Here is a 14,890-nt window from a genome sequence, read left to right as displayed (position 1 = left end):
TGGACTAATTCAATGGAAAGGTTCGGTGAAACACAAGTAGTTGCTCTTGACATCTCAAAGGCTTTCGATTGTGTTTGGCATAGGTCGTCTAAACAAGCTTCCATCTTATAGTTTGCCAACTGTTTTTATTAATTGGTTATCCCGTTTTCTCTCTGATCACTCACTGAAGGTGATGGTAGATGGCTCTTTGTCTTCTAACTTCTCCACTGGTGCCAGTGTCCCCCAAGGTTCAGTTCTGTCCCCTACTCTTTTCCTCTTGTATATTAATGACTTGTTCCATTGACTGGAAATCCTATCCATAGTTTTGCTGTTGATAGCACATTGCATTCCACTTTCCATTTTGAGAAACCTTGCGCTGCTCAATCAGTGTCAACTTCTCGAATATGTGCTACCAGTTCCTTATATGTCGATTTCCAGATAATTCTCCAGTGGTGCAATGACAACTTAGTTGATTTCAGTCCTAAAACTCAGTCTTGTCTTATATCTCACAAAAAGGATTCTTCTGCTCCTATGCTTATCTTTGGTGACAGCCCAATTTCTAGGCAAAATGATATATCTCTTTTGGGGATTACTCTGACTTCTAATCTCTCTTGGAACAAGCACATTACAAATATTGCTTCCTCTCCATCTAAAAAACTTGGGTTTTCTCTTTTCCTCTTGGCATTATTTTTCTTTCAAACAGCTGCTCACTCTGTATAAATCGCAAATCCGCCCTGCCATGGAATATTGTTCCCACATCTGGGGTTGTGCCCCCAATACCTCTCTCAGGCTTTTTGATTCCATTCGGAAGATGGCAGTTAGGTTAATTAATGATTCATCTCTAACAGAGTTTCTCCACTCTCTGTCTCATAGATGTACTGTTTCTGCTGCATGCCTCTGCTACAGATATTTCCGTGGGCACTGTTCTTCTGAATTGGCTTCTATAATTCCCGCTCTCTTCTTTCAAAACTGATTGAATACTTGCTGCCACCAGCCAAGATCCATTTACTGTCCAACTTGAAACTCACAACAAACCAACTTTTCATCTTCCTCATTTATTCATTTAACTGCCGTTTTCTGGAACAACCTTCCTTCATACGTATTTCCTGAAAATTACAATCTACAGAAGTTCAAGTCCAATGTCAACAAATATCTTCTTTCGTCTTCTCAACCTTCAACCCAAGCACAGTACTAAGTACTATAGGTTCCAATACCTCTCATGTTTGGGGTTTACATAAAAAAAAAAAATAAATAAAAATTGACTGAATATTCACTGGTTCTGAATATTCACTGCCTTAGATTCCACGTGCATCAACTAAGAGCATGACTCCTCATATCCCTACCTTGCCTTTGTGGCCATCTGTGGGTTTTAGGGGCAGGGCCATTCCATAATCAATTACAGCATCTTCTTTCCAGTCACTACATATGGTATTGGCATTCATGGTTCGAGAGTGCTACCAGAGCTCATCACCTGGACTTCTTCATAAAACCATTTTGGTCCTTATCACTAGAGTATGCTGGATTCATCAAATTCATCCTCTGCCTTGCAGATGCTGTTCTCTGGAACATGAGTGCATCTACCCAGACACTCTACTGCCAATAAACGGACAAAAATTGAAGGAATATCTGTCGTCCTGGCCAATGATTCCAAATGAGGGAAGAATGCCATCAGATTCAAACTGAAACAAATTTGTCAATTGTGATTGAACCCAATCCCAAGGGAGCCTTTACAATGAAATATTTCCCTGACTAAACCCAAAGCTGAATCCATCGTTTCATCTGATCTGCATGCAACCTTCATGATTACAGGGCATGGATTCTTCAGTGCCAAAATACTTTTTTTTGGGCTCAATGAAGAACCCATCACTGCTCTTGGGAGAGACTGGAGCCATTCATTTGTAACTGCATACACCACCGTCAACCAAAAGGTATCGTCATTACCAAAATAAGGACTCTCATTTAATCAGTAACACATGTTCCTTGAAAGCCAGGAAGTGTACACACTTCCGTGGAACTTTAGCATAAAGAACCTTGCAGACAATGGTGCCTCTGTCCTATGTGGGACCTACCTGAAGGGACCTAGAAACTCTGCTAACCCTGTATCCATTGTTGAATTTATGCTGACATTGAGGCATATTATACCCTAGTGTGGGATACCCTACCTCTGGACGTCACCTTGCCAACACTGGCGAACTCTAGTATATTATTCTGCACTACTGGGACCCACTGTGGGACTCTTCCCTGGTCCTAGCATGGGATCTCCTCCAACATGGATTAATTTGCAAAAATCCCTTTGGGCAGGATATACAACTAGTTCCAGTGGTTCACTGAACCATGATGTGGGATCACCTCCATTGAGATTAGCCTAAGCTAACCCTCCTCTGGTAGAATTCTTTGCATACATTTGGGCAATGTTAACCTGTGTAGGATATCCCCATCTTGGGGATGCTAACTCTACTTTAGTAGGATAGGATCACTGATGACACTGGTGCTTCTAACATAGTATGGGATCAACATGTCTGCGGAACCATCATCTCTTACTGTCTCGGCTGAAGACTCCTGGACTTGGAACCCGGCTGGCTTTCTTTCCTTACATAGAGGTCACACTTGGTCTTTTTACATTTACCCCGCTTCTTCTCCCCCCTGCAGGTGGATGTCTTCTCTCAATAAAGGGTTCGATCAGTCTCACTTTTCTAAGTTTCAACTTGAAGGATGCCACTTCCTCCATTTCGCACTCTTCAACTCCACCAACCCCCTTACAGTCACCTCGACTTATCTTCCTTCTTATCCTCTTCCCTACAGAAACCTTCAATTCCTCCCTCCCTCCTTCAGGTTGGCATTGGAGAATGCCTCCTCGTCTCTTCTATTAACCCTCACTATCACCTCTGTCTTTCTCTTTTGTTTCTGCCCCCTCTCTCTTTTCTCTCTCTCTCTCTCTCACACACACACACACACACGCACACACACACACACAGGGATAGCCCACTGTCTTGCTTTATAAGTGGAAGTTCCACCCTGTTCTCATGCTAAATAGATTTGACAAATGGACTATCTACTCGTGACTAGGGACAGATAGCAGCTCTCATTATGATCACTGCTCTTTAATAACTAAGATGCTAGTTATACAACATAAAATACCTACTCCTTCACCAAACACACCGACTGGCTGTACAGAGTTCTCCCATCACAAGGGATATTATGTGGAGTCGAATGCAACTTCCAGCACTGTCTTGACCATTACACAATACACAGTGTCCTTTCTGTACATATTTTTCTCACCAATATTCAATTTCTGCATCCCTTATGTCTGAGTGCTACTGTATCTCTGATATCAAGCATTTGCTTACATCAGATTTGTTTATTATGCTTCTAGCATTAGTGTATACACACAAGTATACATGCATTTGTTTGTGCTCCTAGTAACCTTAATATAGCCCATGAATTTAGTTGTCCCATGAGAATTCCCAGCAGTTCATGTAATTCCTGACACCTTGTTTTTTAGGCTGCTGCATGTCTCAATAGAAGCAGCGCAAGAAGTAAGTAGTGCATAAATTTAAATTGAGGTAGGATGAATGTGCAAAATATACTTCCAGCCAGAGAGTAGCTGATTGTTAGAAAAAACTTCCATTCTGATGTTGTGGAAGTTGGTAGATTGAATAAATTTAAGGAAAAATTAGACAAATTATTAGAGGGGATGGACAAGTGATGTGGGAAGTGTTTTTTTTTTATGTGGCTGATGCTGTATAAACTTGCTTCCTTACATCATTTGCTAAATACTAATATTTTATGAATCACTGCTGATAATAGAAGAATATTGCTTTTTTATATTGTCTCTTTAACATCACAGTCATTTAACTTTTAATATGTTGGTGTAGAATGAAGTCATCCAGCAAATCAAATAATGTTTTGTAATGAGTCAACTGCCATCCCACAAGTTCCAGTTGATATCTCTGTTGCTGAAATTCCCATGATAAGACATTCTAATTTGCTGCACCACTCTGTTTGTATAGTCACTCGTTATACTCATTAATTGTTTGACCTATAACATACTCCCACTCTTAGTTTTGTTTTCATCACACCAGACTGACTCAATATTACCCTAGCAACCTGTGTCTCCTTGTTGTTTTAGAGTCTGTCATTCTTAACTAAAAGTATTTTCCCCCTTTCCCCATAACATCTGCCTTTTTTGTACACAGCATTTTATACACACCATATTTGAATTCTGCATTCCCAGTATCAGTGACACCATGTTTCTCTTATTCGAATAATATCAAAATTTAATGATTGTACCAGTACATGTGGAAAGTATCAGTGTTTTACTAGTATCTATGTACATGATTCAGAATTATTATTATTTGCTTCACATTCCTTTGTTATCAACTATCATTTCATCCTTTACTACCACACAGTAGTAGCTAATCAGATTGATCAGACAAGATCTTCCAGAAATAGATCCATTTTGTAATTTCTGTATAATTGTGTTCCTGGATCCTGTATTGTTTCTTTATCCACTGACTCCATAATCTTCTGTGGTACAAAAATCAAACTTACAATAATCTTAAAGGATGAAATGGTAATCGCTCGTTTTATCATTTAAATCACCCCTGTGAGCAGTAGTGTGATATCTGCACATCAGCAATCTATAGGGACTGTACCAGAATCTGTGAATGCCCTCATAAAACCTTTACTTATTTATAATAAGTAAAAGTTTATGACCTCTTTTGCTGCAGCTTTCAATATAACTGGATAGATGACACTAGCTCCTGATGTCTGGTTTACTCTTAATTATTATAATTTTATTTTTGTCTTTTCTCCATTTTCTTAAATTCATTCACCTCCCAATTAACAAGGCTACAGGTATCCTTAACTTTAAAAACTTTCATGCCTGTTAGTGTGAATGCAGATTATTTATTCATCCTGTCAGTGACCAGTTCATGATCACTGATATTTCACCAGAAATATCAAGTGGACCAGTATGGTTGATTCCTTTCCTTGTACTGCTAACATAATCATTGAATTCTTTGATACTGTTCTTTGTAATTTCAGTTAAGGACCACTCATTCTCCTTATCATTCCTAACTTTTGAGCAACTTTATTACAGACTAATTTTTATTTACAGGTCCTCTAGTAATATTATAATATCCCATGCATTTTCTTCTCTATCACTAAGTTTATTATTTTATTTGACATTCATATTGCTCTGCTGTGAACTGTATATACCCTTTTTAATTTTATTAAAAGCTTGAAAGCTTCTAGAATAAATTCCCTGAAAATTTTCCATTTAACATTTCCTTACCTTTACAAGGTAAGACATGCATCTGGGTAACTGGTTTTAGTTTATACCCTTGCAATACAGAATGTCATGATTGATTAGAATTACTTAAAAATGCATTAAGATGAATTTAATTAATTGAAAAATGAAATTACTAAGTATATTAATCAGTTTTGTATAATTTTTCAGAAAAATTTTAGTCTGTTTTCCTTCATATTAGGTAATCATCAAATTAGTAAAGAGAAATATAACACTGAGATAGCATTAATTATCGAATTATAAAGTAATCATGTTTAGAACATATGTACAAAGCAAAAAAGCTGTAGTGCAAAATCTGCAAAAATGTCTGAGGAGAAATCAAATGGCACAAGCAGAAGATATTCCTGGTGTTTCATCAGAACAAAGAGGTATGTATACATATGTTTTTCACAAAATACATTTAATGCATAAAAATACATTGTAGTTGTATTATATCATTGATGTATTAATATTCCAAATAATTATTTTTGTCATAATTACTTGTTTATTTGTTATAATACATATATGGCCGACCGGGCTAGCCGAGTGGGTAAAGTACCTGCCCGGCAACCCAAAGGTCGCGGGTTCGATTCCCGCCTCGGGCTTGGATCACTGTACTGCAAAAACCTTTGGAGGTGCAATATGGTCACAGAAGCCGATGCACCAACAACTACCAAATCAAAAAAAAAAAAAAAAAAAAAATACATATATGAAACATTTATTAAATCTAATAAATAAAAATTATTTTAAAAACTTTTTTATATTCCACTACAGTCTCAAAGGAACAGTTCTAGTTAAACATGCAACAAAAGTTATGTCTTAACTTTCATTGCATGTTTAACTGGAAGTTTTTCTTCCATGCACTGCTTGTATGCGTGTTTAAGTCCTACTTTGTTTGGTGTTCATCATGAAATTGCTAATTCAGGCTATCTGATGAAAGTCCATTAAGAGTTAAAACAGATGTCATAGTGGTGTTGTCAAATGTTTTATGAACAATGAACTCACCACTTTTTGTAATGTTATTCAATTTAAAATGATTAATTGATATTAAAAGCTTTAGGTGGACTCATGCATAACTATTTCATTTATAAAGTGAGTGCGAGCTTATTGCTCTCACAGGATGGAATTGAGCATCCCCAAGACGGCAAGGCAGAAAAATATGATACAGAGGAATGTTTATTAATTAATAATTTGAATGTCAGAATTGAAATAAAAACTCTGCTTCTTTAATTGTTTCCCTTGGTTTAGGTTTTTCTTTTAAAAGTAAACTTGTTGGAGTGATCGATAATCGATAATACAGTGTTGCAAGCTTGTTCTGTTTTTATATGATCTATATACAGGGTGTGTCAAAAATATTGGTACAAACGTTTATGGGAGGTAACATCTAAAGGAATGTGAATCACATAGGAACCCTTAACCGGAAACGTCACCGTAAGTTGGTAGACGGTGCTGTTCATCAGTTCGTGAGAGGGAAAATGTCTGGTTTACTCATTCAAGTAGTGGTCGCCGCATGATGAGCATGCATTGATATACGAACTGTGAGCTGGCAGACATGCACCTAGTGTATGGATTAGCAGAGGGCAATGGATGAGCCACTCAATGAATTTATGGAGAACGCTTCCCAGACAGACATGTACCGGACCACTTTATTTGAGCATGTGCATCAAAATTTGTGCAATTATGGGTCATTTAGAGGTAACAGGAGTAGTGCAGACAGATCATGTTCGACGCGAACTCCCACCGTGGAAGAAAGTGTGTTGAATGCCGTCCAGAATAATCCTACTACCAGCGTACGTGCCGTTGCCTCTGCCTTAGGAGTGTCTCGTTGCAGTGTACAGTGTGTCTGGCACAACAATTCCTTACACCCCTTTCATCTCCAAAGGGTTCAGTTACTGCTCCCCAAAGATCATCCTGCACATGTGGCTTTTGCGCAGTGGTTTCTCCAAGAAAGTGTTCAAGACTTGAATTTTCCAGCCTATGTTTTGTTCACGGATGAGGCTTATTTCACTCGGGAAGGCTTATTCAATTAGCACAATGCTCATGTGTAGGCTCACGACAACCCACATGGTGTGTGCCCCCATGCGGCACAACGTAGCTTCGGATTAAATGTGTGGGCAGATATGAAGGGTGACTGCTTAGTCGACCCATACCTGTTACCATCCTCATGAATTCCGCTAAATATCGGATCTTTCTTGAACAAGTTCTACCAGGGTTACTTGACGATGTTCCAGCAAATGTGAGACACAACATTTGGTTTCAACAGGACGGAGCGCCTGCCCATTATGGAACGTGTGTTCATGACCATTTGAACAGGCGTTTTGGGTGTCGATGGATTGGCCGTGGTGAACCCGTTGCCTGACCCCCACGCTCACCTGATTTATAGAACCTTGATTTCTTTCTGTGGGGGGCCCTCAAATATATCGTGTATGAATCGCCTGTGGAGACGGAAATGGATCTCGTGGCGAGACTCGTCTGTGCTGCTGCTACTGTCAAAGAAACTCCAGATGTGTTCGACCGTGTCCGCCAATCCATGCTGCGTCGGTGTCATGCATGCATCGCATCTCATGGTGGAACCTACGAGCATCTGTTGTAACATCATGAAATGCATCCATCTCGTACTCCATTGTTAATATTATGTCAAATAAATGTTTGCCACTAATTACTGTCTTGTGTCATTTCTGCTTCTTGTTCCTCTGCTACTACTTTCCCGTGACGTTTCTGGTTATGGTTTCCTATGCGATTCACATTCCTTTAGATGTTACCTACCTCCCCTAAATGTTTGTAGTACCAATATTTTTGATGCACCCTGTATGTGGTTTTGTTATCTAGAGCACGTTTCTCAATCTGTGGACCATTTAATTTATGAAAGTGGTCATCTGTGATTTTGGTAGTCTAAAATATCATTAACAGTGATGGAAGATACAAGTGTGCCTATAATGACCTAACATATACTGCATATGTTAAGTACGAATACACATCACTGATTTAAAAAAAAAATAGTTATTAATATATTTGCACATACAGTTTAGTATTTTTTGTGACCTGTGACCCTACCTCAAATGGAAAAGTGGTCTCTATTTGAAAAAAGGTTGGTAAACACTGATTTAGAGGAATGTATATGTCAGGGATTGAGATGTCTGTTTTAGTTGAAACAGCTTGTTTCTTCTGAACGGATATGGTTCATATGTTGAATTAGCGGATCCCAGGGTTCCACCATTAGCCGGTTTTAAATGTTTTGTGGTGAGGCTAATGCCAATGCCAGCTATTTTTATGTAAAGTGTTGTATCTGAAATTTAGTGTAGTGTTCTGTTGTTGTGTGGCGACTGGCACCTGGCTCTTAGTAGGTGAGAAGCAAGAACACCCGGAAGCAGCTTCTCACCTTCCATTCCTGCCATGAGGATGCTGCCAGGATCTACTTGCATCTTGCCACACTTACACAGGTTGTTGTTTTTGGTTTTTTTAGGAGCATTAGCAACTAAGGCCATATTGCTCCAGAAATATGCGGTGGTCATTTCCTGACCTTACCGCATCTTCTGTATTTGGTGGTGACGGTCTTGAATCCCAGTCTAAACAAGAAGCGTGTGCTACGCACTGCTGCTCCTTCCCACCTGGCTATGGAGGTGCCCACTTACACAGGACAAGCCACTGTAAGTACAATTGAAGAAGAAATAGAAAGGGTATAAAAGTATGGGTAATGGATGGGATTGAATAGAATCGAAAAGAGAAGGATCATAGAGGGATCCATCATGAAATAATAGTTATTATTATTAGCTATATGGTGCAAGGAAGCCTGAGGCTTATACTGCACCAGCGGAAAAAAAATTCCCGAGTTACCCTGAGAGAGAAGGAAGCAAATCACCAAGAAAGAGAAGAATGATGATATCCAGCTCAGGACCCTGGGTGTGCCAAGGCTAAACTCACCAGATGTGAGCCCTGGGGATAAAGTTAGTAGAATTAAAAAGGAAAAATAGTAGAATAGTGAGTGGAAGATGTCTTCCTGTCACTTCTCCAAATTATGAAGAAATTAAGTTATTTACAGCATTATAAGTACATCATATATAACACTAAGAGTCAAAGAGAGTGTAAGAGATGCAACTATTTACTTCATATGGAAACAGTATATGTATATATATATATATATGTATATATATATGACATCAGGAGTTGCTTTCCAGGCACATCTTCAAGCTTTGAAGAAAAGCAGTAATTTACAACATAATTTATAGTATATTATAGCAAATATAGCATTTACCTCTTCTAAGTACCTCCAAGTAAAAAACAAGCCATCAGAATGACCATAAAACTGTACAAAATAGACTAGTTAAATAGACAATTCAGTTACATCAATGAACTTCAGATGTAAGTAATTAACATATAGTAGTTAACTCAAGTATATGGGTAACCAATAGTTTTTGCTAACAAACACCATATCAATTCAATTAATACCTCGCACAAGACCAACACTTCTGGTCAAATGATTAGCCCAGCTAGAGAGCTTCATGATCAGTTTTACAATATTGAGACAAAAAAAAAAAAAAAAAAACATTTGCCAAAACAATTAAAGGAAAGCTCATTATATTACATAGCAAAATACCCTCCGGTTCCAAAGTGAAAGTTCGAAAGGTTCAAATTCCCATAACCTCCAGTAGGTGAAAGTTCATAGGAACCTGAGTTAGAATTGTTATAAAGACCCTTAAATAATATAAATACATAAATTACATATAATAAAGTTTTATTACTAATAAAACTCATCAAAAGTCCTATAATCGATTTCTATATGTGGAAGTTCGAGAGGAAGATGAGTACCAATACATTCAGAGAAAATATAGTAAGCAGCACCAATGACTTCCAGTAGTCGCAAAATTTCATGCACACTGTGAGATTCACTAGATCAATAAGCCACATGAGTAAGTGAAATCTTCCAAAATGATCCAAGAAACATTAATAAAATTTATCCACATGTAATTCTAAGGCTGAAATTCTTTATAAACAATTCAACTTATGCATATCAAAAGCTTGTTGCAAGTGCTCTCTTCTTTTGAAAGCATGATTGGCAAATGTATTAAATTTTACAAAGACAGTTTGAGAAGCAACCAACACCATTTTATTGACGTCAGAAAAGTCATCAACATGATCCTCTAAGTCCATCCTCAGGTCACTGTAAAGATGAACAGTGATTCAAGATGTGATCTACAGTTTCTTCTTCACCACAGTGAAATAATGGCGAAGTTGCCAGCCCAAATTTGTACAATTTCTGTTTAAACTACCTTGACCAGTAATTAAAAACGTGGTATGAAGACTCGGGAAAAGCCAAAGGGAATCTTTCTTGACAAACTCCCTAACAACTGGAAAAAAGCCTTTAGCGATTATACCAACATCAGTTGCAGTCCAGTCCAATTGCCATTTGTTGACAAAGAGCATACAAAGCCTTTTCTTTTCCTGGGAAAGACTATTCTCCAAGTTCAGACTGATGTCACCAATTGTTGCAGGAATTTGTCTCCTGTGATGATAAACTAGATATCTAAATTGCACCTGGTACACTATTGGAAGTTTGCCTAGAAGCACTTGAATAGTTGCAGCAGAAGTGGTTTTGCTAGCTCTGGACATTGGGAGCATGGCTACTCTCTGAGCTTGTTGCAATTGCTTAATTATTAACACTTTATCAGATCTATAGTCCCAGACACCAGCCCAATAGATTAAAATTGCCAAAAATATACAGTTATAATATAACCTTAAGATTCTACTCTTCAAACTACATTCTTGATGCATGATTTGTTGTAATATAGCCTGAAATACTTTACATTTATACTTGATATATTTTGCATGCAGTAGAAAACTCCTTCGATCATCCAATGGTATGTATTGGTATATTTGATCACCTGCTCATTATATTTTATGACAGGAGGATGTCCTAACTTTCCCTTTTGAAGCATTTGATATGTCTTCATAGTGGAGATCTGAAACTTGTGTATCTTTGTCTGGTGCTGTAATTTGGCTAGTACTAAATTTGCAGTATCCTCTAAAGTTTTCCTCAAATTACCTTTGATCAGAAGTACAAGGTCGTCTGTGTAAGCAATCATGCTTACTCCTTAAACTCTTTCCCAGCCTTATATCGAAAACCATGTTTCAACACAGGGTACACAAAATGGATCCAGCTACCAGCTATTAATTTTTCAAAGACTTTACCCATTATGGGCAATAGGTCTGTAGGATGGGGGGGGGGGGTCCATTGGTTGGTTTATCTAGTCTTTCAAAAGTATTTTCAAGACAGCCATCTTCCACATCTTAGGGAACAGACCTGCATGAAGCCATGAATTAAACACTGAAAGTATTGTCCATGGGATAATTTTCCAAGCACACTTTAAGATCTCAACTTCAGATCCATCAAAATCTGGGCATTTACCCAATCGTAGGGAATGAATTGCATGTCTAACCTCCTCTGTAGAAAATGGACTCATGAGGAAGGCCAGTATATTGATTCTTGCACTGCTTCTATTGAAATGAGCAGAAGCCTGAAAAACAAGATGCAGGATATTTCAGAGCCTGCTGGGAGTCATTGCGGTACAAGTAAACACATGGGTTGTGTTAGGGTAGCTAAGAATAGAAACAGGTGCATGCATACTTGTGTGTAGACCAATGCTAGGAGTTTGGTAAATAAATTTGATGAATTTGAGGTATTGCTCAAAACATCAAAGGCAGATATTGTTGGGATATCAGAGACATGGTGTCACACAGATATAAGGAATGCGGAACTGGAATTTGGGGAATACAATGTGTATAGAAAGGATAGACAGGATAGGAGGGGAGGAGGGGTTATGGTATTAGTTAAGAAACACATAAAATCCAAGGAAGTGAAGCCAGTCGACATCGATGGACAGGGCAGTGTCGAGTCAGTTTGGTGTGACATAAGCATAGGGAAATCAAAATTGAGGGTAGGAGTGTGCTATAGGCCTAATGACTCTGATGAGTATAATAAGATATTGTACAGGTAAGTGGAGTGGGCCAATAAATCAGAGAGTCTTATAATGGGGGATTTTAATTTCCCAGATATTGACCGGAATTTGTGAGTTGGTCACTCACACACTAGCCAGGCTTTTGTGGATTTGTTGGATGATTGTTTTTTACATCAGCATGTTCGTGAGGCAACAAGAGGGAGCAATACTCTTGATCTGATTATCAGTACTGATTCTTCATGCATTAAGAATCTGCAGATAAATGAACCACTAGGTGGCAGTGATCACAGTGTGTTGAAGTGGGATTTACTCAAGGAGGTAACTACCATCAGAGGTAAAGGGAAGGGTTTTTGTTTTCGTAAAGGCGACTAGTTTAATGTCCAAGACAGTATTTAAATTCTATACAGTGGGACCAACTGATGATGTTACCAACAGCAAACTCAAAATGGGAAGCATTCAAGGAACTGATCTTGGAAGCTACCAGGCTTTACATACCAACTAAGAAATATTGTTCAAGGTTTAGGCTTAAATGGTTGTCAGATGAACTAATGAGACATGTGGCAGAGAAGAAAAATGCATGGAATACATACAAATTAATGGGCGACATGGAAGCCTATGATAGATATAAGTTGGTCTGTAACCAAGTCACAAAGGAGATTAGGCAGGCAAAGGCAGACTACGAAAAATCTTTGGCAAAGGATGCAAAGAAAAACAGAAAAGAGTTCTTTACCTATTTAAACTCAAGAAGGAAAGGGATGAATCAGATTGGTCCACTGGATATTGAAGGTTCAACAGTTGAGGATCCTGCTCAGGTGGCTAACAATCTAAACGAGTATTTTGCATCTACATTCACGCATGAGGAGTTATTCAGGAAGGAGAATGACGTAGGTAAAGTAGACATTGGCAGTGAGCTAGATGATTTTGTAATAACTGAGAGGAAAGTGGAGGAGAGATTGTTGAGGATAAACATAAAAAAGGCACCTGGGGTGGATGGGATCTATCCAGTTATATTAAAGGAGGTAGCAAAGGAAGTAAGCAAACCCCTAGCCATAATTATGAGAGCTTCTTTGGACTCAGGGGAGGTACCCATAGACTGGAGATGTGCAAATGTAACCCCAATTCCCAAAGGAGGATCAAAGGCTGACACAAGTAATTATAGACCTGTTAGTTTAACTTCTGTTCCAGGAAAATTAATGGAGGCACTGGTTAAAGAAGCACTTCAGGATCATGTAGACAAGAATTCAGTTATAGCTCAGACGCAGCATGGTTTTGTTAAGGGCAGGTCTTGCCTGACCAATTTGATTGGATACTATGATGTAGTCACAAAATAACTGGATGCAGGGAATAACTTTGATATTATATATTTGGATCTTAGAAAGGCTTTTGATACTGTTGCACATGAAAGACTGCTGCACAAATTGGAGCAGTGTGGCATTGGAGGCAAATTGCTGCTATGGATAAGGGGATGGTTGAGTGGCAGAAGACAGAGTGGTAATCAATGGACACTGCTCAATGTGGACTAATGTTATTAGTGGAGTTCCTCAGGGTTCAGTGTTGGGTCCGTTGTTGTTTTCGGTGTTTATGAATGATATTGATGATGTTATATCAAGTTTAATGTCCAAGTTTGCAGATGATACAAAGGTTGGCAGGGTTGTTAAGGACACTACTGACGCTGTGCTGCTGGAACAGGATCTGGAAAGGGTGAACAGATGGGCTGAGAGGTGGCAAATGAAGTTTAACATTGACAAATGTAAAGTACTACATATGGGAAACAGTAACCCCAGAGCAGCGTATCAACTCTGTGGTACTACACTGACAGTGGTGGAGAATGAAAAGGACCTGGGGGTAATTGTGCAGGCAGATATGAAGTTCTCTGAGCAGTGCAGACGAGCTGCAAGAGTATCTCATGGTGTCTTGTCAATGATAATCAGGAATTTTTCTAGCAGGGATAAGGAGGTGATTATTCCCTTGTATAAGGCAATGGTTAGGCCGCATCTTGAGTACTGTATACAGGTCTGGAAGCCTCATTTCAAGAAGGATGTAGAGCTGCTGGAACGGGTACAGAGAAGGGCAACAAGATTAGTGAATGGAACAAAGGGTTGCTCTTACGAAGAAAGGCTTAAGTTTTGCAAATTACAGAGTCTGGAGACTAGGCACCGGCGAGGTGATCTGATAGAGGTGTATAAGGCTTTGAATGGTTTGAGCATGGTCAATGCCAATGGGATTCTTCCTCTTGCTCAGAATAATCACCTCAGAGGGCATAAATTCAAATTGAGGAAGGATGGATGTCGGATAGATGTGCGGAAATTTGCCTTTGGCCAGCGGGTGGTTGGTTGGTGGAACCGACTTGCATCATTTGTTGTTGAAGTTGATAGCCTAAACAAATTTAAGGCTCAACTGGACAGGTATTTCGAACGAATGAACGGAGGGGTGAAATGGGAGTGGTGTGTTTTTTTTTTTTTTTTGGCTGATGCTGAATAAGCTTGCTTTCTTGCATCATATGCCTCTACTAATGCTAATATTCAGAGTACCTTACCATGATGTCTTGTTGTTCTGAGTCACTAACAATACCTTTATCTTGATGAATTATTATATCCAAGATTTTGTTAAGTGAGTCAGCCCAAGAGAGCATTTCCATATCAGTACCAAATTTGATTGAAGTAAAAAC

General features: G+C 38.7%; 1 protein-coding gene across 1 annotated transcript in view; it reads left to right on the top strand.

The window, feature by feature from the left end:
- The window catches only part of LOC150079102 (cysteine desulfurase-like), a 225,576-nt gene that overhangs the window by 10,905 nt on the left and 199,781 nt on the right, over positions 1-14,890 (top strand). The window contains exon 2 of the mRNA XM_090383894.1: positions 5,472-5,658. Within this exon, the coding sequence (XP_090240020.1) occupies positions 5,541-5,658 (118 nt within the window). The 5' untranslated portion in view covers positions 5,472-5,540. The remainder of the gene's footprint in view (positions 1-5,471; positions 5,659-14,890) is intronic.

Source organism: Mastigoproctus giganteus, chromosome 10 (assembly GCF_048544385.1).
Source record: "Mastigoproctus giganteus isolate SK-2022 chromosome 10, ASM4854438v1, whole genome shotgun sequence".
In the NCBI taxonomy this organism is placed as follows: domain Eukaryota; kingdom Metazoa; phylum Arthropoda; class Arachnida; order Uropygi; family Thelyphonidae; genus Mastigoproctus; species Mastigoproctus giganteus.
Note: the sequence above shows the minus strand (reverse complement) of the source record. Positions and strands in the feature narration are given on the sequence as shown.